General features: G+C 42.1%; 1 protein-coding gene across 3 annotated transcripts in view; it reads left to right on the forward strand.

Moving 5' to 3' along the window:
• Nucleotides 1–334: 334 nt before the first annotated feature.
• AUH (AU RNA binding methylglutaconyl-CoA hydratase) overlaps nucleotides 335–15600 on the forward strand; it is a 183828-nt gene continuing 168562 nt past the window's right edge. For all 3 annotated transcript variants that reach the window (XM_081104069.1, XM_081104070.1, XM_081104071.1), the window contains exon 1: nucleotides 335–1707. In XM_081104069.1, coding sequence (XP_080960195.1) covers nucleotides 1449–1707 — 259 coding nt within the window. In that variant the 5' untranslated portion in view covers nucleotides 335–1448. The remainder of the gene's footprint in view (nucleotides 1708–15600) is intronic.

A 15600-nucleotide genomic window follows, 5' to 3' on the forward strand; every position in this document is an offset into this window, starting at 1 on the left:
TTTAAAAAACATATTTTTATTGATTTCAGAGAGGAAGGGAGAGGGAGAGAGATAGAAACATCAATGATGAGAGAGACTCATTGATTAGCGGATTCCTGCATGCCCCCAACTAAGGATCCAGCCCACAACCTGGGCATGTGCCCTTGACTGGAATCAAACCTGGGACCCTTCAGTCCGCAGGCTGGTGCTCTATCCACTGAACAAAACTGGCCAGGGCTTACTCTGATTTCTAATATAACCCAAACAATCGATGATTATCTTTCTGAAGTTGTCCTAGTTGATTGCAAGTACTTTCTGAGGTTATGTTATTTAAATAGCACTGTCAGGTGGTCTGTAACTCCTTTATTTGAATTTACAATCTACTGATAAGCCAACATAAAGATATCAAAACAATTAGCAACTAAAACAAGTGAACAGTAATTAGTTATAATAATTGCAATAGTTAAGCTATAAGTGAAATTGTTTCCTAGCAGTTAAAGTGAACATGATTATCAGACAAGCAAAAGATACAAGAGGAAGCAAAGTTTTCCCAAACTACAAAAGAGATTTACAAGTGTCATTTTACAGAAGATGGAATGAACAGAGCCCTCAACAACATTCCCGCCGCGGGCGCTGTACACCTGAAGCTAATACCAAATAACACTGAATGTAAACTGTAATTGAAAAATAAAATTCACGAAAACCAAAAAATGTAGTCAATGTGCAATAGCAGAAATTTGTGTGGCCGTGGGAGTATACTCAGAGCAGCATATTTTTCAAACAATATTCCTAAACACACCTTTCTCGGCTGGGATTTGATGAAAGGTAGCGAGGAAATCCTAAGCTCTGATGAGCACCTGGACACGACATCGATCTTAGCGTCTCTGGGTGAGGAAGGATCCATCTGCTCTAAGCGCCCTCAGCATCTGGCGGGGGAGCCCCTGATGTTAGACGACGGCGCCTCACTCTTGACCAGCGTGGGCAGGCGGGCTAAGGGCTCCTGTTATTTTGAACTGCACGCAGTAAGCACCGCGTATGTGGACGGGCACGTTAGCCGGTAGCGCGGCTCTGCAGGGCATGAGCAGTAAACCGCTGCCACGCAGAGCTGCACGGTCAGCCAAAGGGGACACGAACACAGAGCCCAGGGCGCAGCCCAGGGGCGCGGGGAGGAGGCTCCCTGCGGGGAGTTCTCAGGCCACCGGCTCCCCACTGTTCCGCAGCCGCGGAGGATCACTTTCCCCCTGTCTCCGCGGACACGCCTTCACACCGGGGTTACCCCGGGGCCGGGGAAGTCGGGCCTGGAGCGCTGTCACCCGGCCGGGCGGGGCGGGGGACGGGGCGAATCCGCGGGGCGGGGCGGGGCGTAGCGCGCGCGGCGATTGGTCCGGGCGGCAGCGGACTGGGGGCGGGGCCAGGCCGCGCGGCGGGGGTGGGGCGGCAGCCTGCGGCCCACGCCGTAAACAGACAACATGGCGGCGGCGGCGGCGGCTCCCGGGGCCCTGGGCGCCTGGCAGGCCGGCCGCGTCCGACTGGTGGCCGCTAGCTGTGCGCCGCTCGGCCCTCGGTGGAGGCTTCCCGGCTCCTTGACGGGCCCGCGGCTGGGGTCGGCGATCTGGGCCCGGGGCCGGGCGCCCGCGGCTGGGGGGCTGCCCCTGCGGCGGGGCTACGGCTCCGAGGTGAAGACGGACGACGAGCTGCGGGTACGGTACCTGGAGGAGGAGAACCGAGGTGCGTGGCGGCGCTGGCGGCCGGCGCCCCTAGGAAGGGGTCGCGTGGTCGAGTGTGGGGGCGACGTCCTTGTCGGCAGAGCGGCCGGGTCGGGGTCCCCTCCGCGCCGAGGCCGACGAGCGCTCACGCCCTGCCCGGCCCGGCCGCGGTCAGCGCCGGGTGACACTCGCTCCCTGTGAGCGCGGTCAGGGGAGTGTGGGCGCGGCGAGAGCCCTGCGGCGTGCGGGAGGGTTTTACCGTGACGCTGCCCCGGACGGCCCCGCCATCTGTCTTAGGAGGTTAGCTGGGGGCACTCGCCCACTCAGGTAAGCAGGTGTGAACGTGTTGTCCCCCGGATGCCGTGCTCAGCGGGGGACCCCTCGCGGAAGGTGCGGGTGGTGCCCTTGAGTTGCCTCCTGCGGAGGAGACGGGCCTCGGCCTCCGCTCCGTTCCGCGGGGGGAGGCGGCTGTGGAGGGCGGAACGCGCCCTCGGGGCGGCCCTGAGCCGGTGTCCCCGCCCCGCCCCTGGCCGCGGGAGGCTCAGGGTCTGAGCGGAGTGACAGCGGCTGGCCCGGGACTAGCCATGCGGTGAGACCTGCCGTTACCTGAGACCTGTGCTCCTTCGGCGGAAGCGCGAGCCCCGGGCAGTGAGGGGCTGCGGCGACGGTCGGGCGGCGCTGACTCTGACGGTCTGGGGCGAGCACAGGCTCCAAGACCCCAAGGGGGCATGTGGCCGGTTATTTGGGGGGATTGGGAGACTCGAGGGGGAGATTCTGAGGGTCAGGCGAGGGTTTTGCCAGACGGAGCAGGCTCCGGGCATTCCTTACTAGGCAGTGGATGGACAGTCGGGGGGGGGGGGGGGGGTTCTTGGGCAAACGCCTCTGTGCCTCAACTTTCTTGTGTATAAAACAGGAAACATAGTCCCAACATTGTGCGGCTGCTGTGAAGATTAAACGGTAATGTAAACTGCCCACTAAGTATCTGGCGACCAGTAGGTGCTCTGGAGTTTGTTTATTATTTCAGACAGACGAGGCATGGAATATGAACATGTGGGTTGTTTGGGGAAGAATAAGGCAGGCTTGCCTGTAGTGTGGCATGGTGGGTGGGGTCCTGGGGGAGTCAGCTGGAAAGCCTTTAAGGTTAGCTTAGTCTCACTGGACTGTCCACTGCATTAGGTGTAGCAGCAGTACATCCGATACAGACGGAGTGCTTGTGCAGTCAGTCAGAGGCACTGCGTTCTATAGCTCTTCATCCTTACGACTTCACGAATTCAAATGCAAAGTGAGTTTTCATAAAATGCCTGGAAATTCCATAAGTTAGGATCCAGATGGATTAAAAAGAAATGGGAGCGTACAAGACAATTTAATAATTAAGATATTTTAGCTACCTCAGATAACCTGTACAATCAGATGTTAGGACATCATGGTTTCTTAAGACAATTGACCCAGCTTCCTCGAGGGATGGGCAAGAGTATGCTCTGCCTTCTGGGGCAGCCGGCAGGAAGCGGGGCCGAGGAAACATGCGGTCAGGGATGCTGCGGTGGTGGTCTCCCTGGGCCCCTGCTTCCCGGAGCGGCTAGCCCGAAATGGCTCTCGGGCAGTCCGCAAGGAACCTCAGAGCCCTCGGTGTGGAGGAGCCCGGACTGCTCCCTGTCCCGCGGCCTCTAGGCTGGGGCGGTGGGTAGCACGGATCCATCAGCCCTCGGCCGCTGCCTGTCTGTCCCTGCTTCTAATTGGATGTGGAGGCACAAGATGGACAACCGGCTTCTTTCGTGGCCGGCGCTTGCATTGCTGTCCAGCCTGCTCAGTCCTGGTCACGGTTTACAAAGGCCTCTCTTGCTCGTGGGCAACAGCCTCCTTTATACGCCAGCTGACCATTCTTCCCAGTGCATTCTTTGCACTGGTGCTGGACTTCCCTTTTTTGAAGGCCAAGAATGAGCTCTCTGGTCAGGTGAACACCTCTGGTGGCTTCCCTGCCTGCAGTCCCCACAGCTGGCAGCCTTCGCAGGGCCTCCTCTCCCTTCAGCGGCAGCTGCGCTTTGTGTTTTTCTGCTTTGCATGCACGTGAAGTGACCTCTCCCCTCCCCTTACCAACCGTCTCCCAGTCTGGCATGCTTCTACTTACCATCGTGACCCATTTCAAACGTCATCTTTATGAACCTTATTGGAACAACTCCTGGCAGAAACAGAGCAAACAAGTAAATGCATAATGCAAGTCACTCTTGGACCTGCTTCTCCTCCTTGTTCACCTCTAGATGCTCACGTCTTCCCGAGTGTCTTTGAACTCTTTCCACTTTCTCTGTTCTTCCTTATCAATACCGCTCTTGTCCCAGCCAGCATCGCCTCTCAGGTGGACTGTTGCAGAGGTCTCCTGTTTTCTTATGATGGCATGTGAATTACGTAAGTATATATGTAGCTATATAAAATTACATAGTTATATATGTTAATTATGTAATTCACATGCCATAAAATTCAAAATGGAGACTTATTTTTAGTGTATTTAGAGTTGTGCAACCATCACCACAATCCAGATTTAGAACATTTTTATCAGTGCAAAAAGAAACCCGGTTCTCTTTAGCAATGACTTGACTGCCCGTTGTCACAGTCCTGCTGCCCCAAATAAGACCCATTTGTCTACTCTGACATTTCATATGAAGAAATCATATCATATGTGGTTTTTTGTGGCTTCTTTAACCTTGTGTTTTCAAGGTTCATCCATGTTATAGTTATATAGTACTTCACTTCTCTTTATGGCTGAATAACATTTAATTGTATGCATATGTCACATTTTATCTTTTTATTTTATTTTATTTTATTTTTAATGTATTTTATTGATTTTTTACAGAGAGGAAGGGAGAGAGATAGAGAGCTAGAAACATCGATGGGAGAGAAACATCGATCAGCTGCCTCCTGCACATCTCCCACTGGGGATGTGCCCGCAACCCAGGTACATACATGCCCTTGACCGGAATCGAACCTGGGACCCCTCAGTCCGCAGGCTGACGCTCTATCCACTGAGCCAAACCGGTTTCAGCACATTTCATCTTTTTAAAAAATTTATTTCATAGAGGAAGGGAGAGGGAGAAAGAGACAAAAACATCAATGATGAGAGAGAATCACTGATTGGCTGCCTCCTGCACTCTCCCTACTGGGGATTGAGCAGGCAACTGGGGCATGCGCCCTTTACGGGAATCGAACGTGGGACCCTTCATTCAGCAGACAGATGCTCTATCTACTGAGCCAAACCAGCTAGGGCTATCACATTTTATCTTTTATCATTGATGTACATTTGAGTTGTTGCTACTTAGTGGAAAAGTGAACAGGGCTGCTTAGGATATTCATGTACACATTATTGTGAACATCTGTTTCATTAGGAGTGGAATGGCTGGATCATATGGTAATTCTATGATTAACATTTTAAGGAACTGTGGAACTTTTCCAAAGTGGCTGCAGCAATTTACATTCCCACTAGTGAGGTATGAAGGCTTCAGTTTCTTCACATTCTGACCAACACTTGTTATTGTGTTTTTTATTATATTTGGTGCTTGTAAAGTGATATTGTGACTTTGATTTGGATTGCTTAATGGTTAGTGATTTGGATCTTTTCATGTGCTTATGGGCCATGTGTGTATCTTTTTTAGAGTAATGTCTTAAATCCTTTTCCAATTTGTAATTGGTTTGTTTGTCCTTTAATTGCTGAATTTTGAGAGTTCTTTCTATATTCTGGATGCAAATTTTGTATCAGATACGTGATTTGCAAATGTTTTCTCCTATTTTGTGGGTTGTCTTTTCATTTTCTTAAGCCTTATCTGAGGATATGTTTTTTGGAGATGCCCTTTATTGGATTGAAAAAGCTTCCATCTATTCATAGTCTAAGTGTTTTACCATTTTGAATTTTGTCAGATGCTGTTTTGGCATCTATTAAAATGATCATATAATTTTTCTTCTTTAGCCTGTTGATGTGATGGATTATGTTAATTGGTTTTCAAATATTGAACCAGTCTTGTGTACCTGGAATAAATCCCACTTGGTTATGGTATGTAACTCTTTTTATACATTTCTGGATTTGATTTGCTAGTATTTTGTTGAGGATGTTTGCATCTCTGTTCATGAGAACTAGTGGTTTTTAGTTTTTCGTACTTGGGATGCCTTTTTCTGGTTTTGGTATGAGTGTAATGCTGGCTTCATAGAATGAGTTAGAAGTGCTCCTTTCTGCTTATATTTTCTGGAGGAGATTACAGAGAAATTATATCACTTATTTTTGAATGCTTTGGTAGAGTTCACTTGTAAAATTATGTATATCAGATGCTTTCTGTTTTGGAAAGTTATTATTTATTAATTAAGTTTCTTTAATTGATACAGGCCTATTTAATTTATCTATTTCTCATGTGAGTTCTGGTAGATTGTCTCTTTCAAAGAATTCTCCCATTTCATCTAAGTTACCAAATTTGTGGGATAGAGTTGTTTATAGTATTCCTTTGTTATGCATATGACATCAGTGGAATTCAGTAATGATGATACTACTTTCATTTCTGATATTAGTAATTTGTTCTCTCTCTTTTTTTCATAGTTTGCCTGATTAGAGGCTTATCAATTTACTGATCTTTTTAAAGAACTAGCTTTAAAATTTTTTTAAATTGATTTTTAGAAAGAGGAAGGGAGAGGGATAGAGAGTAATATTGATGAGAGAGAAACTTCATGTATTGACTGCCTCCTGTATGCCCCCTACTGGGGATTGAGCCTGCAACCTGGTTATGTGCCCTGACCCCTGACTGGGAATCAGTCAAGATCTCCAAGTTCCTTGGTCCATGCTCAACCACTGAGTCACATCTTTTCCTACTGATTTTCTATTTTCAGTTTTATTGTTTTTGCTGATTTTTTCTTTTTTCAATTATTTTAGATTTAATTTGCTTTTGTTCTAGTTTCTTAAGGTGGAAGCTTAGATTATCAATTGTAGATGGTTCTTAATATGTGCATTCAATCAATGCTGTAAATTTCCTCTAAGCACTGCTTTTGCTATAACCTACAAATTTTGATGTTGTATTTTTATTTTCATGTATTTAAAATATTTTAAATTTCTCTTGAGATTTCTTTCTTTCTTTCTTTTTTTAACCTATGTGCTGTTCAGAAGTACTTTACTTAATCTCCAAGTATTTTGGGATTTTCTAGCTGTCTGTTAACTGATTTCTAAGAGCATACTTCAGTATGATTTTTTATTGTTTTAAATTTGTTAAGGTGTATTTTTGGCCCAGAATTTGATCTGTGTTGGCGAATGTGTATTCTATTGTTGGCTGCAGTAGTTTATATTCAGTTAGATCTAGTTTTCAGTTATAATAGATTGGTGTTGCTCAGCTCAGCTATACCCTTATATGATTTTCTGCCTGCTGATCTGTCAGTTATTGATAGAGGCATTGATGAGATTTGTTGTAATAATTGTTAAATTATTGAAGTTCACAGAAATTTTCAAATAAAGTTAATATATATGGTAAAATTAAAAATAAAATAAAAACACTGGAAGGGTGCCAACCTTCACTTTCAGGCCCTTTCATCAAAAGTAAAGACTTTAAACATCTCTTGAGTCCTTGCTGTGAATGATAATTTCGTTCACTGTCTTTATTATTTGTGTTATCTATACAATTATTTTTACAGACAGTATCTGGACTCCTTTCTATGTAAGATGAGAAAAGGAAATGTTTGCTATTTTATTTCTTTCATCTTCTACCTTCCAATTTCTGTCATTTGTAACTTTTAGTTTACATCATAAAAACTTATGAGAGTTACATGTTGTTCTCCTATGACTTAGTCAGTGCTTCCTCTGTAGATGGACCACAGATAGGCTTGTAATGCCACTGTGATAGTCACGGGGACACTGCCTTCAGTGTCTCCAGAAGCGGTCGTCTTCCCATCTCCACTCGCTCTGCACCTCTGCTGGAGCTTTTTGCTTGGTGACCCCCAGCATACCTTTTTTTTTTTTTTTTGTAAATTGAGATGAAATTCATATAACAGAAAATTTATCACTGAAGTTTTTAAGTGTACAGTTCAGTGGTTTTTAGTTTACTCACCATGTTGTACAACCATCACTACTGTCATTACAGACTACTTTCATTGCCTCCAAAGCAAATCCATGGCCCTTAGTCATCCCTCCTCATTCCCCTCCCCCCAGTTTCCAGAAACCACGAATCTCCTTTCTGTCTTTATGGACTTGCCTGTACCAGGTTTTTCACAGAAATAGAATCAAATAATAGATGGCTTTAGGTATCTGGCTTCTGTCATCCTTATGTTTCAGGATTTACCTATGTTATAGCATGTATCAGTACTTCATTCCTTTCTGTGGCTGAGTGGTACTCCCTTTTTATGTGTTTCTACTTTTTGGGTATTATGAATAGTGCTGCCGAACACTTGTATACAGTTATTTGTTTGAGCACATGTTTTCTTTTGAGTAGATAGTTAGGAGGAGAATCATTGGGTCATACAGTAAATTTATGTTCAGTTTTTAGAGGGCCCACCAAACTTTTCCACGGCAGCTACACCACTTTACATTTTCAACAATCTACAGGGGTACCTGTTTTTCCACATCCTCGTCAGCACTATTTGTTCCCACTTTTTTTTTGTTATAGCCATTCTACTGGTTGTGAACAGACACCTTGTGGTTTTGATTTGCATTTCTCTAATAACAAATGATGTTTAGCATCATTTCATGTGCTTATTGGGCATTTGTAGATTTCCCTTGGAAAAATACCTATTTAAGTATTTTGCTCAGTATTCCATTGGGTTTCTTGTCTTTTTTATTGTGAGTAACAAGAATCCTTTATGTAATCTGTGTATTAACCCTATATCAGATATATGATTTGCACATATTTTCTATTCTGCGGATTGTTTTATCACTTTCTAGATCATGTTGAGGAGGTCTGATTTATCTGTTTTTCTTTTGTTGCTTCTGCTTTTGTTGTAATATTTAAGACACTGTTGCCTAATCTAAGATCATGAAGATTTATACTTATGTTTCCTTCTAAGAGTGTTATAGTGGTAGCTCTTACAGTTCTGTCTTGCATCCATTTTATATATGGTGTGAGGAAAAGGTCCAATCCATTCTTTGGTGGGTTAGTAATATCTAATGTCCCACCACTATTTGTTGAAAAGACTATTTTTGCACCATTGAATGGTCTTGGTATCTTTGTCTAAAACCAATTGACCTTAAAAGTGTTTATTTTTGAAGTCTTAATTCAATTCCATTGATCTATATGTCTCTCCATATGCCAGTATCACACTGTTTGATAACTGTAGCTTTGTAATAAGTTTTGAAATCAGAAAGTATCCAAATAAAATCCTCCAAATAAGTCTTTCAGCTTATTTCTGCAAAAAAGGCAGTTGGAACTTTGATAGAGATGTGTAGATCAATTTGGGAAGTATTGCCTTCTTAACAATTAAATATTTTATGAACACAGGACACCTTTTTACTTATTTAGGTCTTAATTTCTTTAAGTGATATTTTATAGTTTTTAGTGTACAGTCTTGAACTTTCTTGATTAAGTTCATTCCTAAGTATTCTATTCCTTTTGATGCTATTAGAAATTGAATTGTTTTCCTAATCTCATTTTTGGAGCGTTTGTTGATAGTGTTTAGAAATATGGCTGCTTTTTATATATTGATCTTGTATCATGTAACTTTGCTGAGTTCATTTATTAGCTCCAGTAGTTTTTGGTGGATTCTTTGGACTTTTCTCTATATAAGATCATGTCATCTGTGACTAGAAATAATGTAACTTCTCTCTCCCGCTCAACCTGGATGCTTTTCTTTCTTATCCCTTCCCTTCCTGCCCCTCCCCCTACCCCTGCCCCTGCCCCTGCCCCTTCCCCTGTCCCTCCCCTCCCCTCCTCTCCCCTCCCCTCCCCTCCCCTCCCCTCCCTCCCCTTTTCCTTTTCCTTTTCCTTTTCCCTTTTCCCTTTTCCCTTTCCTTTTTTGCCCAATTACCTCGGCTAGAATTTCCAGTGAAACATTGAATAGAAGTGGTAAAAACAGACATCCTTGTCTTGTTTCGTATCTTAGGGGGAAGACCTTTAGTGTCTGATCATTGAGTATGATGTTAGTTGTGGCATTTTATAAATGCCTTTTATGAGGTTGAGAAAGTCCCTTCTATTACTAGTTATTTTCCTTTGTCAGTTGAGATGATCACATGGTTTAAAAACATTTTTCTTTATTCTGTTAATGTGGTATATTTGATTGGTATAGATCCAGTTATGGTGTATCAACCTTTAAATATGCTGCTTGATTTGGCTTTTTAATATCTTCTGGAGGATTTTTACCTTTATATTCATTAGGGATGTTGGTTTGTCCTTCCTCGTCCTTATTCTTGCTTTCTTTCTGATTTATTCTCTACACTGTTACATGAGTGATCTTTTTAAAATACAAATTTGGCCCTGACTGGTTTGGTTTAGTGGATAGAGCGTCGGCCTGCGGACTGAAGGGTCCCAGGTTCGATTCTGATCAAGGGCATGTACCTTGGTTGTGGGCACATCCCCAGTACGGGGTGTGCAGAAGGCAGCTGATTGATGTTTCTCTCTCATCGATGTTTCTAACTCTCTATCCTTCTCCCTTCCTCTCTGTAAAAAATCAATAAAATATATTTAAAAAAATAAAATAAAATACAAATTTGAACATGGAAATAAATTTCCCCAACTTGATAAAAAGCTATTGGAAATGTATAGCAAACATATTAAATGGTGAAATACTAAAGCATTCTCATTAAAGGCATTGACAAAATAAGGGAACTTGTTAAATTTGCTAATATTCTGTATTTACCACAATCAATTATAGAATACTTTTGTTCTCCCCAAAAGAAACTCCACACTTTTTAGCTTTCACTGCCCAATCCCTCCATCTCTGCCAGCTCTATACAACCACTAATTAACTTTTGTCCCTTTCAGTTTGCCTCTTCATGGCCTTTCAGACAAATGGAATTATACAGTATGTGCTCCTTTGGGACTATTTTCTTTCACTCAGCATAATGTTTTAAAGGTTCATCCATGTTGTACACGTAACGGTTTTTTATTTCTTTTTATTGCCAAATGCATGTATAGACCACATTTTGTTTATCCATTCATCAGGTGATGGACATTGGGTTGTTACCATCTTTTGAATATTTTGGGTAATGGTTCTCTGATCATTCTGATACAGGATTTTGTGTAGACATATGTTTTCATTGGAAATCTTTTTTAAGGAAGATACTAAGCCCCAAAGTTACAAAAACAAAGATATACTACATAAAATTTAAAACTTTGGTGCAACAAAATACCATAAACAAGTTGAATTAAAAAAGTGAGTGATAGGGAAAAGACTTAATAAATAATGAGTTAATATTTGTAATGTAAAAAATTAGTCAAAATGCAAAAGACCACTCTGTGAGTAGGTAGGCAAACCAAAAAGACCAGTTAATTCACAAAAGAAATGACAGATGGTCATTAAACTTAGTTAATTCAACTTTAGTTCAGAAAATGGTGTGAAACCTGATATAAATGACATTATCTTCCCATGTATTATTAGAGATTTATAATATTAAGTGTTGGATGGACCAGTGATTCTTTTTTTTTTAAAAAAATATATTTTTATTGATTTCAGAGAGGAAGGGAGAGGGAGAGAGAGATAGAAACATCAATGATGAGAGAGAATCATTGATCGTCTGCCTCCTGCAGGCCCCCTACTGGGAATGGAGTCCGTAACCCAGGCATGTGCCCTTGATGGGAATTGAACCCGGGACCCTTTAGTCCGCAGGCCGATGCACTATCCACTGAGCCAAACCGGCTAGGGCTGGACAAGTGATTCTTAATAGCACATTTTATGAGCCCCCCTCTATTGACCGGAAATGCAATGTACAGATAATGTAAGTTACTCACATACGTAATTTTTAAAAATGCCTAAATATAATGAAAACAAAAGGAAGGTACTTTTTGGTAAAGCAATATATTTTAGTATGTAAGTTTTTTTGCTATGATTACTAAAATACAAATAAGTTAAGATTAAAGGGAAGAGAGAAGACCAGAAGCCATTTAACACAAGAAGTAGAGGAAAATAACAAAAAAGATGGCATAAATAGTTAATAGAATAAAAACTAATATTGGGTCCTTAAGCTCAGTTGGTTAGAGCATCATCCAGATATGCCAGGTTGTGGGTTTGATCCCTGGTTAGGCCACATACAAGAATGAACTAATGAATGCATGAATAAGTGGACCAGCAAATCGATATCTCCCTCTCCCTCTCCCTCTCTTCCTTTCCGCCCCTCTCTTTTCCTCTTCCCCTTCTCTCTAAAATCAATCAATAAAAATAATAATAATAACAACGAAAAACCAACTACCCCTCTCCCCTAATATTGGGTTAAAAATAACAGACCAAACCAATTTGTATATGGTGAGAGACTGAGACAGTAGCCTGATTTGAAAAAGGGATATCATGCCAAGATGAATTTTAGAGAGTCGGGGAACAAATATATTCTCGCAAATGAGCTGTACCTTACTTAAATAACTTTGAGTCACAATTTTCTACTGGGACTTGGGAGAGGGTGGCAACAGAGTAAATTATAAGATTCATTTCTCATCGACACCAAGTCAGATAGAAGTTCTCTCTTATCAGTAATACACTTGAAAATGCAGTAAATGTAATTAGACTAAGTCTGCCTTTAACTTTTCTTTTTTGATGGGTACCATGTGAAACAATTTATCAGAATTCCTGATTTTAGGGTAACAAGCTTGTACTTGTGTGTTTGTGTGTAGAGTTGGAATTTTCTGCATCCCAATGTATTAGATTTTGTACAGTGTATCTTTTGCATCTTGTCTAAGAAAATCTGGTGGTTCCATCCAAAGTGAGATACAAGAATGGCCACAGATACGCCTAAATGGCCCGCAGAAGCTGAGTCCCAGTGACCTTTTTCCTGTACATCCTTGTAAATAAATTAATGTGGGTAATATAAGAATAATTTGTTGGCACAGTTGTGTCTCAGTACAATGTAGAGGTAGTTTAAACATATTTGAATTCATCTTAATATTAGGTTCATTTTGTATATTTTTTCAGCATTATTGATAATATAAAAGTTCAAATATGAGGGGAAGGAAGTGTCCTTGTGTAGGTTATACACATAATTGGAGAGAAAATGTAGTATTTCCCACCTTTGTAAATTTCTGAAGGTTCTCATGTTCACATTTGTCCCCAATTTTATCGATGTAATTTTATGTTCTTTAATGTACAAAGGGCCCTTAAGTTATGTCACCTTCAGGCCCCACAGGCCCTGGACCCAGCCTTGGAGGCAACCCACGATGCTCCTTTACATTTTCCTAATGTGGCCCCAGAGGTGTTGGTGCTTGGCCGGGCAGTAAATAGGGACTGTTTGGGGGATTATTTGCAAAATTAAGAATTCCCAGACCTAGAATGTTCATTTCTTGATATTTGCCAGGCAAGTACTTATGCAGGTATAGAAAAAGAAATCTTTAAGAATGCTTATTGCAGCACTGTAATATTTAGTAACAGTTTAAATGCTCAAAAGGAGACTAATGGAAATCCATGTCACAGAATTTTATGATTTAAAGAAATGTCTGGAGATAGAAAGATCTTTTTTTTTTTTTTAAATATATATTTTATTGATTTTTTACAGAGAGGAAGGGAGAGGGATAGAGAGTTAGAAACATCAATGAGAGAGAAACATCGATCAGCCGCCTCCTGCACACCCCCCAGTGGGGATGTGCCCACAACCAAGGTACATGCCCCTGACCGGAATCGAACCCGGGACCCTCCAGTCCGCAGGCCAACGCTCTAGCCACTGAGCCAAACCCGGCCACGGCTAGAAAGATCTTTAAGATTGAATTAAGTAAGTAAAAGAAATATTTATGAATTAGTTATGTAGAATAGCACTGACAGAAAATACTGACCCCATTTATGTAAAATAGCAACAACAGCCCAAACTGTAGTACAGCTCCGTGTTTCTGTGTGCAGATACATTTTCTGGGAGGTTCCATAACTGATTACTGAGGCTTCCTCTGGGGAGGATAGTGAGAGGGTTCAGGGAAGGAGATTTTCACTTTGTGTGTATAATTTTAATTTTGTACAAGCCAAATATATTCATGTATATTTTTAAAAAGTCCCAGCTAAGTCTCTGTGCTCATCTTTCAGCTGTGTGAGCTTTGTAGAGCAGGGTTGAAGTTGTAATGAACTTGTCACAGATTCACCAGTGATATTTTATGAAAAGGCAGGGAAACCTAAGACAGGGATTTAAGGTTAGCATATGAATGTATGATTTTTTCTAAGTCTGAATAAACCTGTTTTGGCTAGGTTAGATGAGGAGGATGCATGATAATTGAGCTGTTAATTGTGAAATAAAGTGGGACAATTACAAAACAAAGAATGACAGGCTCTGCTGAAGAAAGCTAAGGTTTCATTCCATTTTGGGGTAATAGTAGCCCATTGATACATTTGAAGGTACAATTGTTTGGCACTGGATGATTCATTTTAAATTACAGAGCTAACTTCCAACTCTTTGATGTGGATGTACCCAAAACATCAGTCCTCAAACCTGGGGCCAACACTGCTATAATTAACCATGGGAAAAGCATTTTGATGGTACTTTACATGTTAGTAATAATGTCAACCGTATTGTATCTAGCATGCATTATGGTAACACTTACTGTCCCTACCTGCTAGAAAGGACAAAAGTAATTGAATGCTTATGTTGTAAGCTTTATATGTACAGCTGGGGCACTAGTAAGCTTACAGCTGTTTGTATGGAAAATAATGCAATAACTAATAAACAATAATATGAGAATTTTGTGTACTCACAAATGTAAACCTTCTTGTGCCCCACCCTGTGTATACCAGATCATTTGCTCCTCACAATAGCCCCACAGAGTTTGGAACTACTAGCATCTTCCTCAACAATGTAAGACACTGAGGACCAGAGAGGCTAAATATCTAGCCAAAGGTCATATAGCCAGCAAGTGGCAGACTGGGATTTCAACCCCAGCAGTCAGATCTTCTGAGATCTTAGCTCAGAAGCACAACAATACAAAGTTCATGTGCCTGAAGCTCGGAAAGGCCAAAACTCATGTCAGAGTTTGAAGTAAGGAAAAGTTTATTAATCGAGAAGTTGCCAATTCAGAAGATGAGAGTTTTAATCCTCAAATCAAATTTAAGAAAGTACAGCATTCAGGCTTCTTTTATGTCAAGGGAAGGGAAAATGGGAAAGATTGTTTTTGTAAAAACTCAAGTCCCAGGCAGAATTCCTCTGATGATCAGCATGTCGAAAGCAGGAGCTGTTAGCCGGAAGACCAGGGCAGCAATGCAGGCGAGTACAAGATGGACTCAGTGAGACTGCCATTTCCCTCTCTTACATCCTTAGAGTTGACATCAACTTGGATGTCTCAGAGGCACTTCACATTTACTTTAATTCAAGACCAAACTCATGAACTTTATCCCCCGCCACTTTGTGTTTTTTATGGTTCTGTCATCTCCTTTCATCCACTTGCTGAAGCCAAACACTTAGTAGATACTTCCCACAGAGTTTGGAACTCTCCTAACCTCAGCCAGACCTATTATCTCTTGACTAGACTGCAGCTTGTGCCTCGAAGCTTCTAGCCCTATTCACTTTTGGTGTGATCTCCAAAGATATCAAAACTATATTTCCCCCCTGCTTGCATATGTGTGTTTATATGACTTAACCCTCTTTCACTGATCATTCCTTATTTTTTTCACAGGACTGTAAGGATAGGATCTAGCCTGAGGTGACCTCTTCTCTCATTGGCTCTCTTCTTCTTCTCCTGAGTGGCAGGGCCTGCAATGGGGCCATGACTATTGGCCAGGGACCAGGAGTCAGATTTAAAAGGACTCTTAGGTGGGCTTTTTCTGGGCAGAGAATTCTCTGGGTGGGTCTAGATCCTGA

The sequence above is a fragment of the Myotis nattereri genome, assembly GCF_964212035.1.
Source record: "Myotis nattereri genome assembly, chromosome: 12".
Classification (NCBI taxonomy): domain Eukaryota; kingdom Metazoa; phylum Chordata; class Mammalia; order Chiroptera; family Vespertilionidae; genus Myotis; species Myotis nattereri.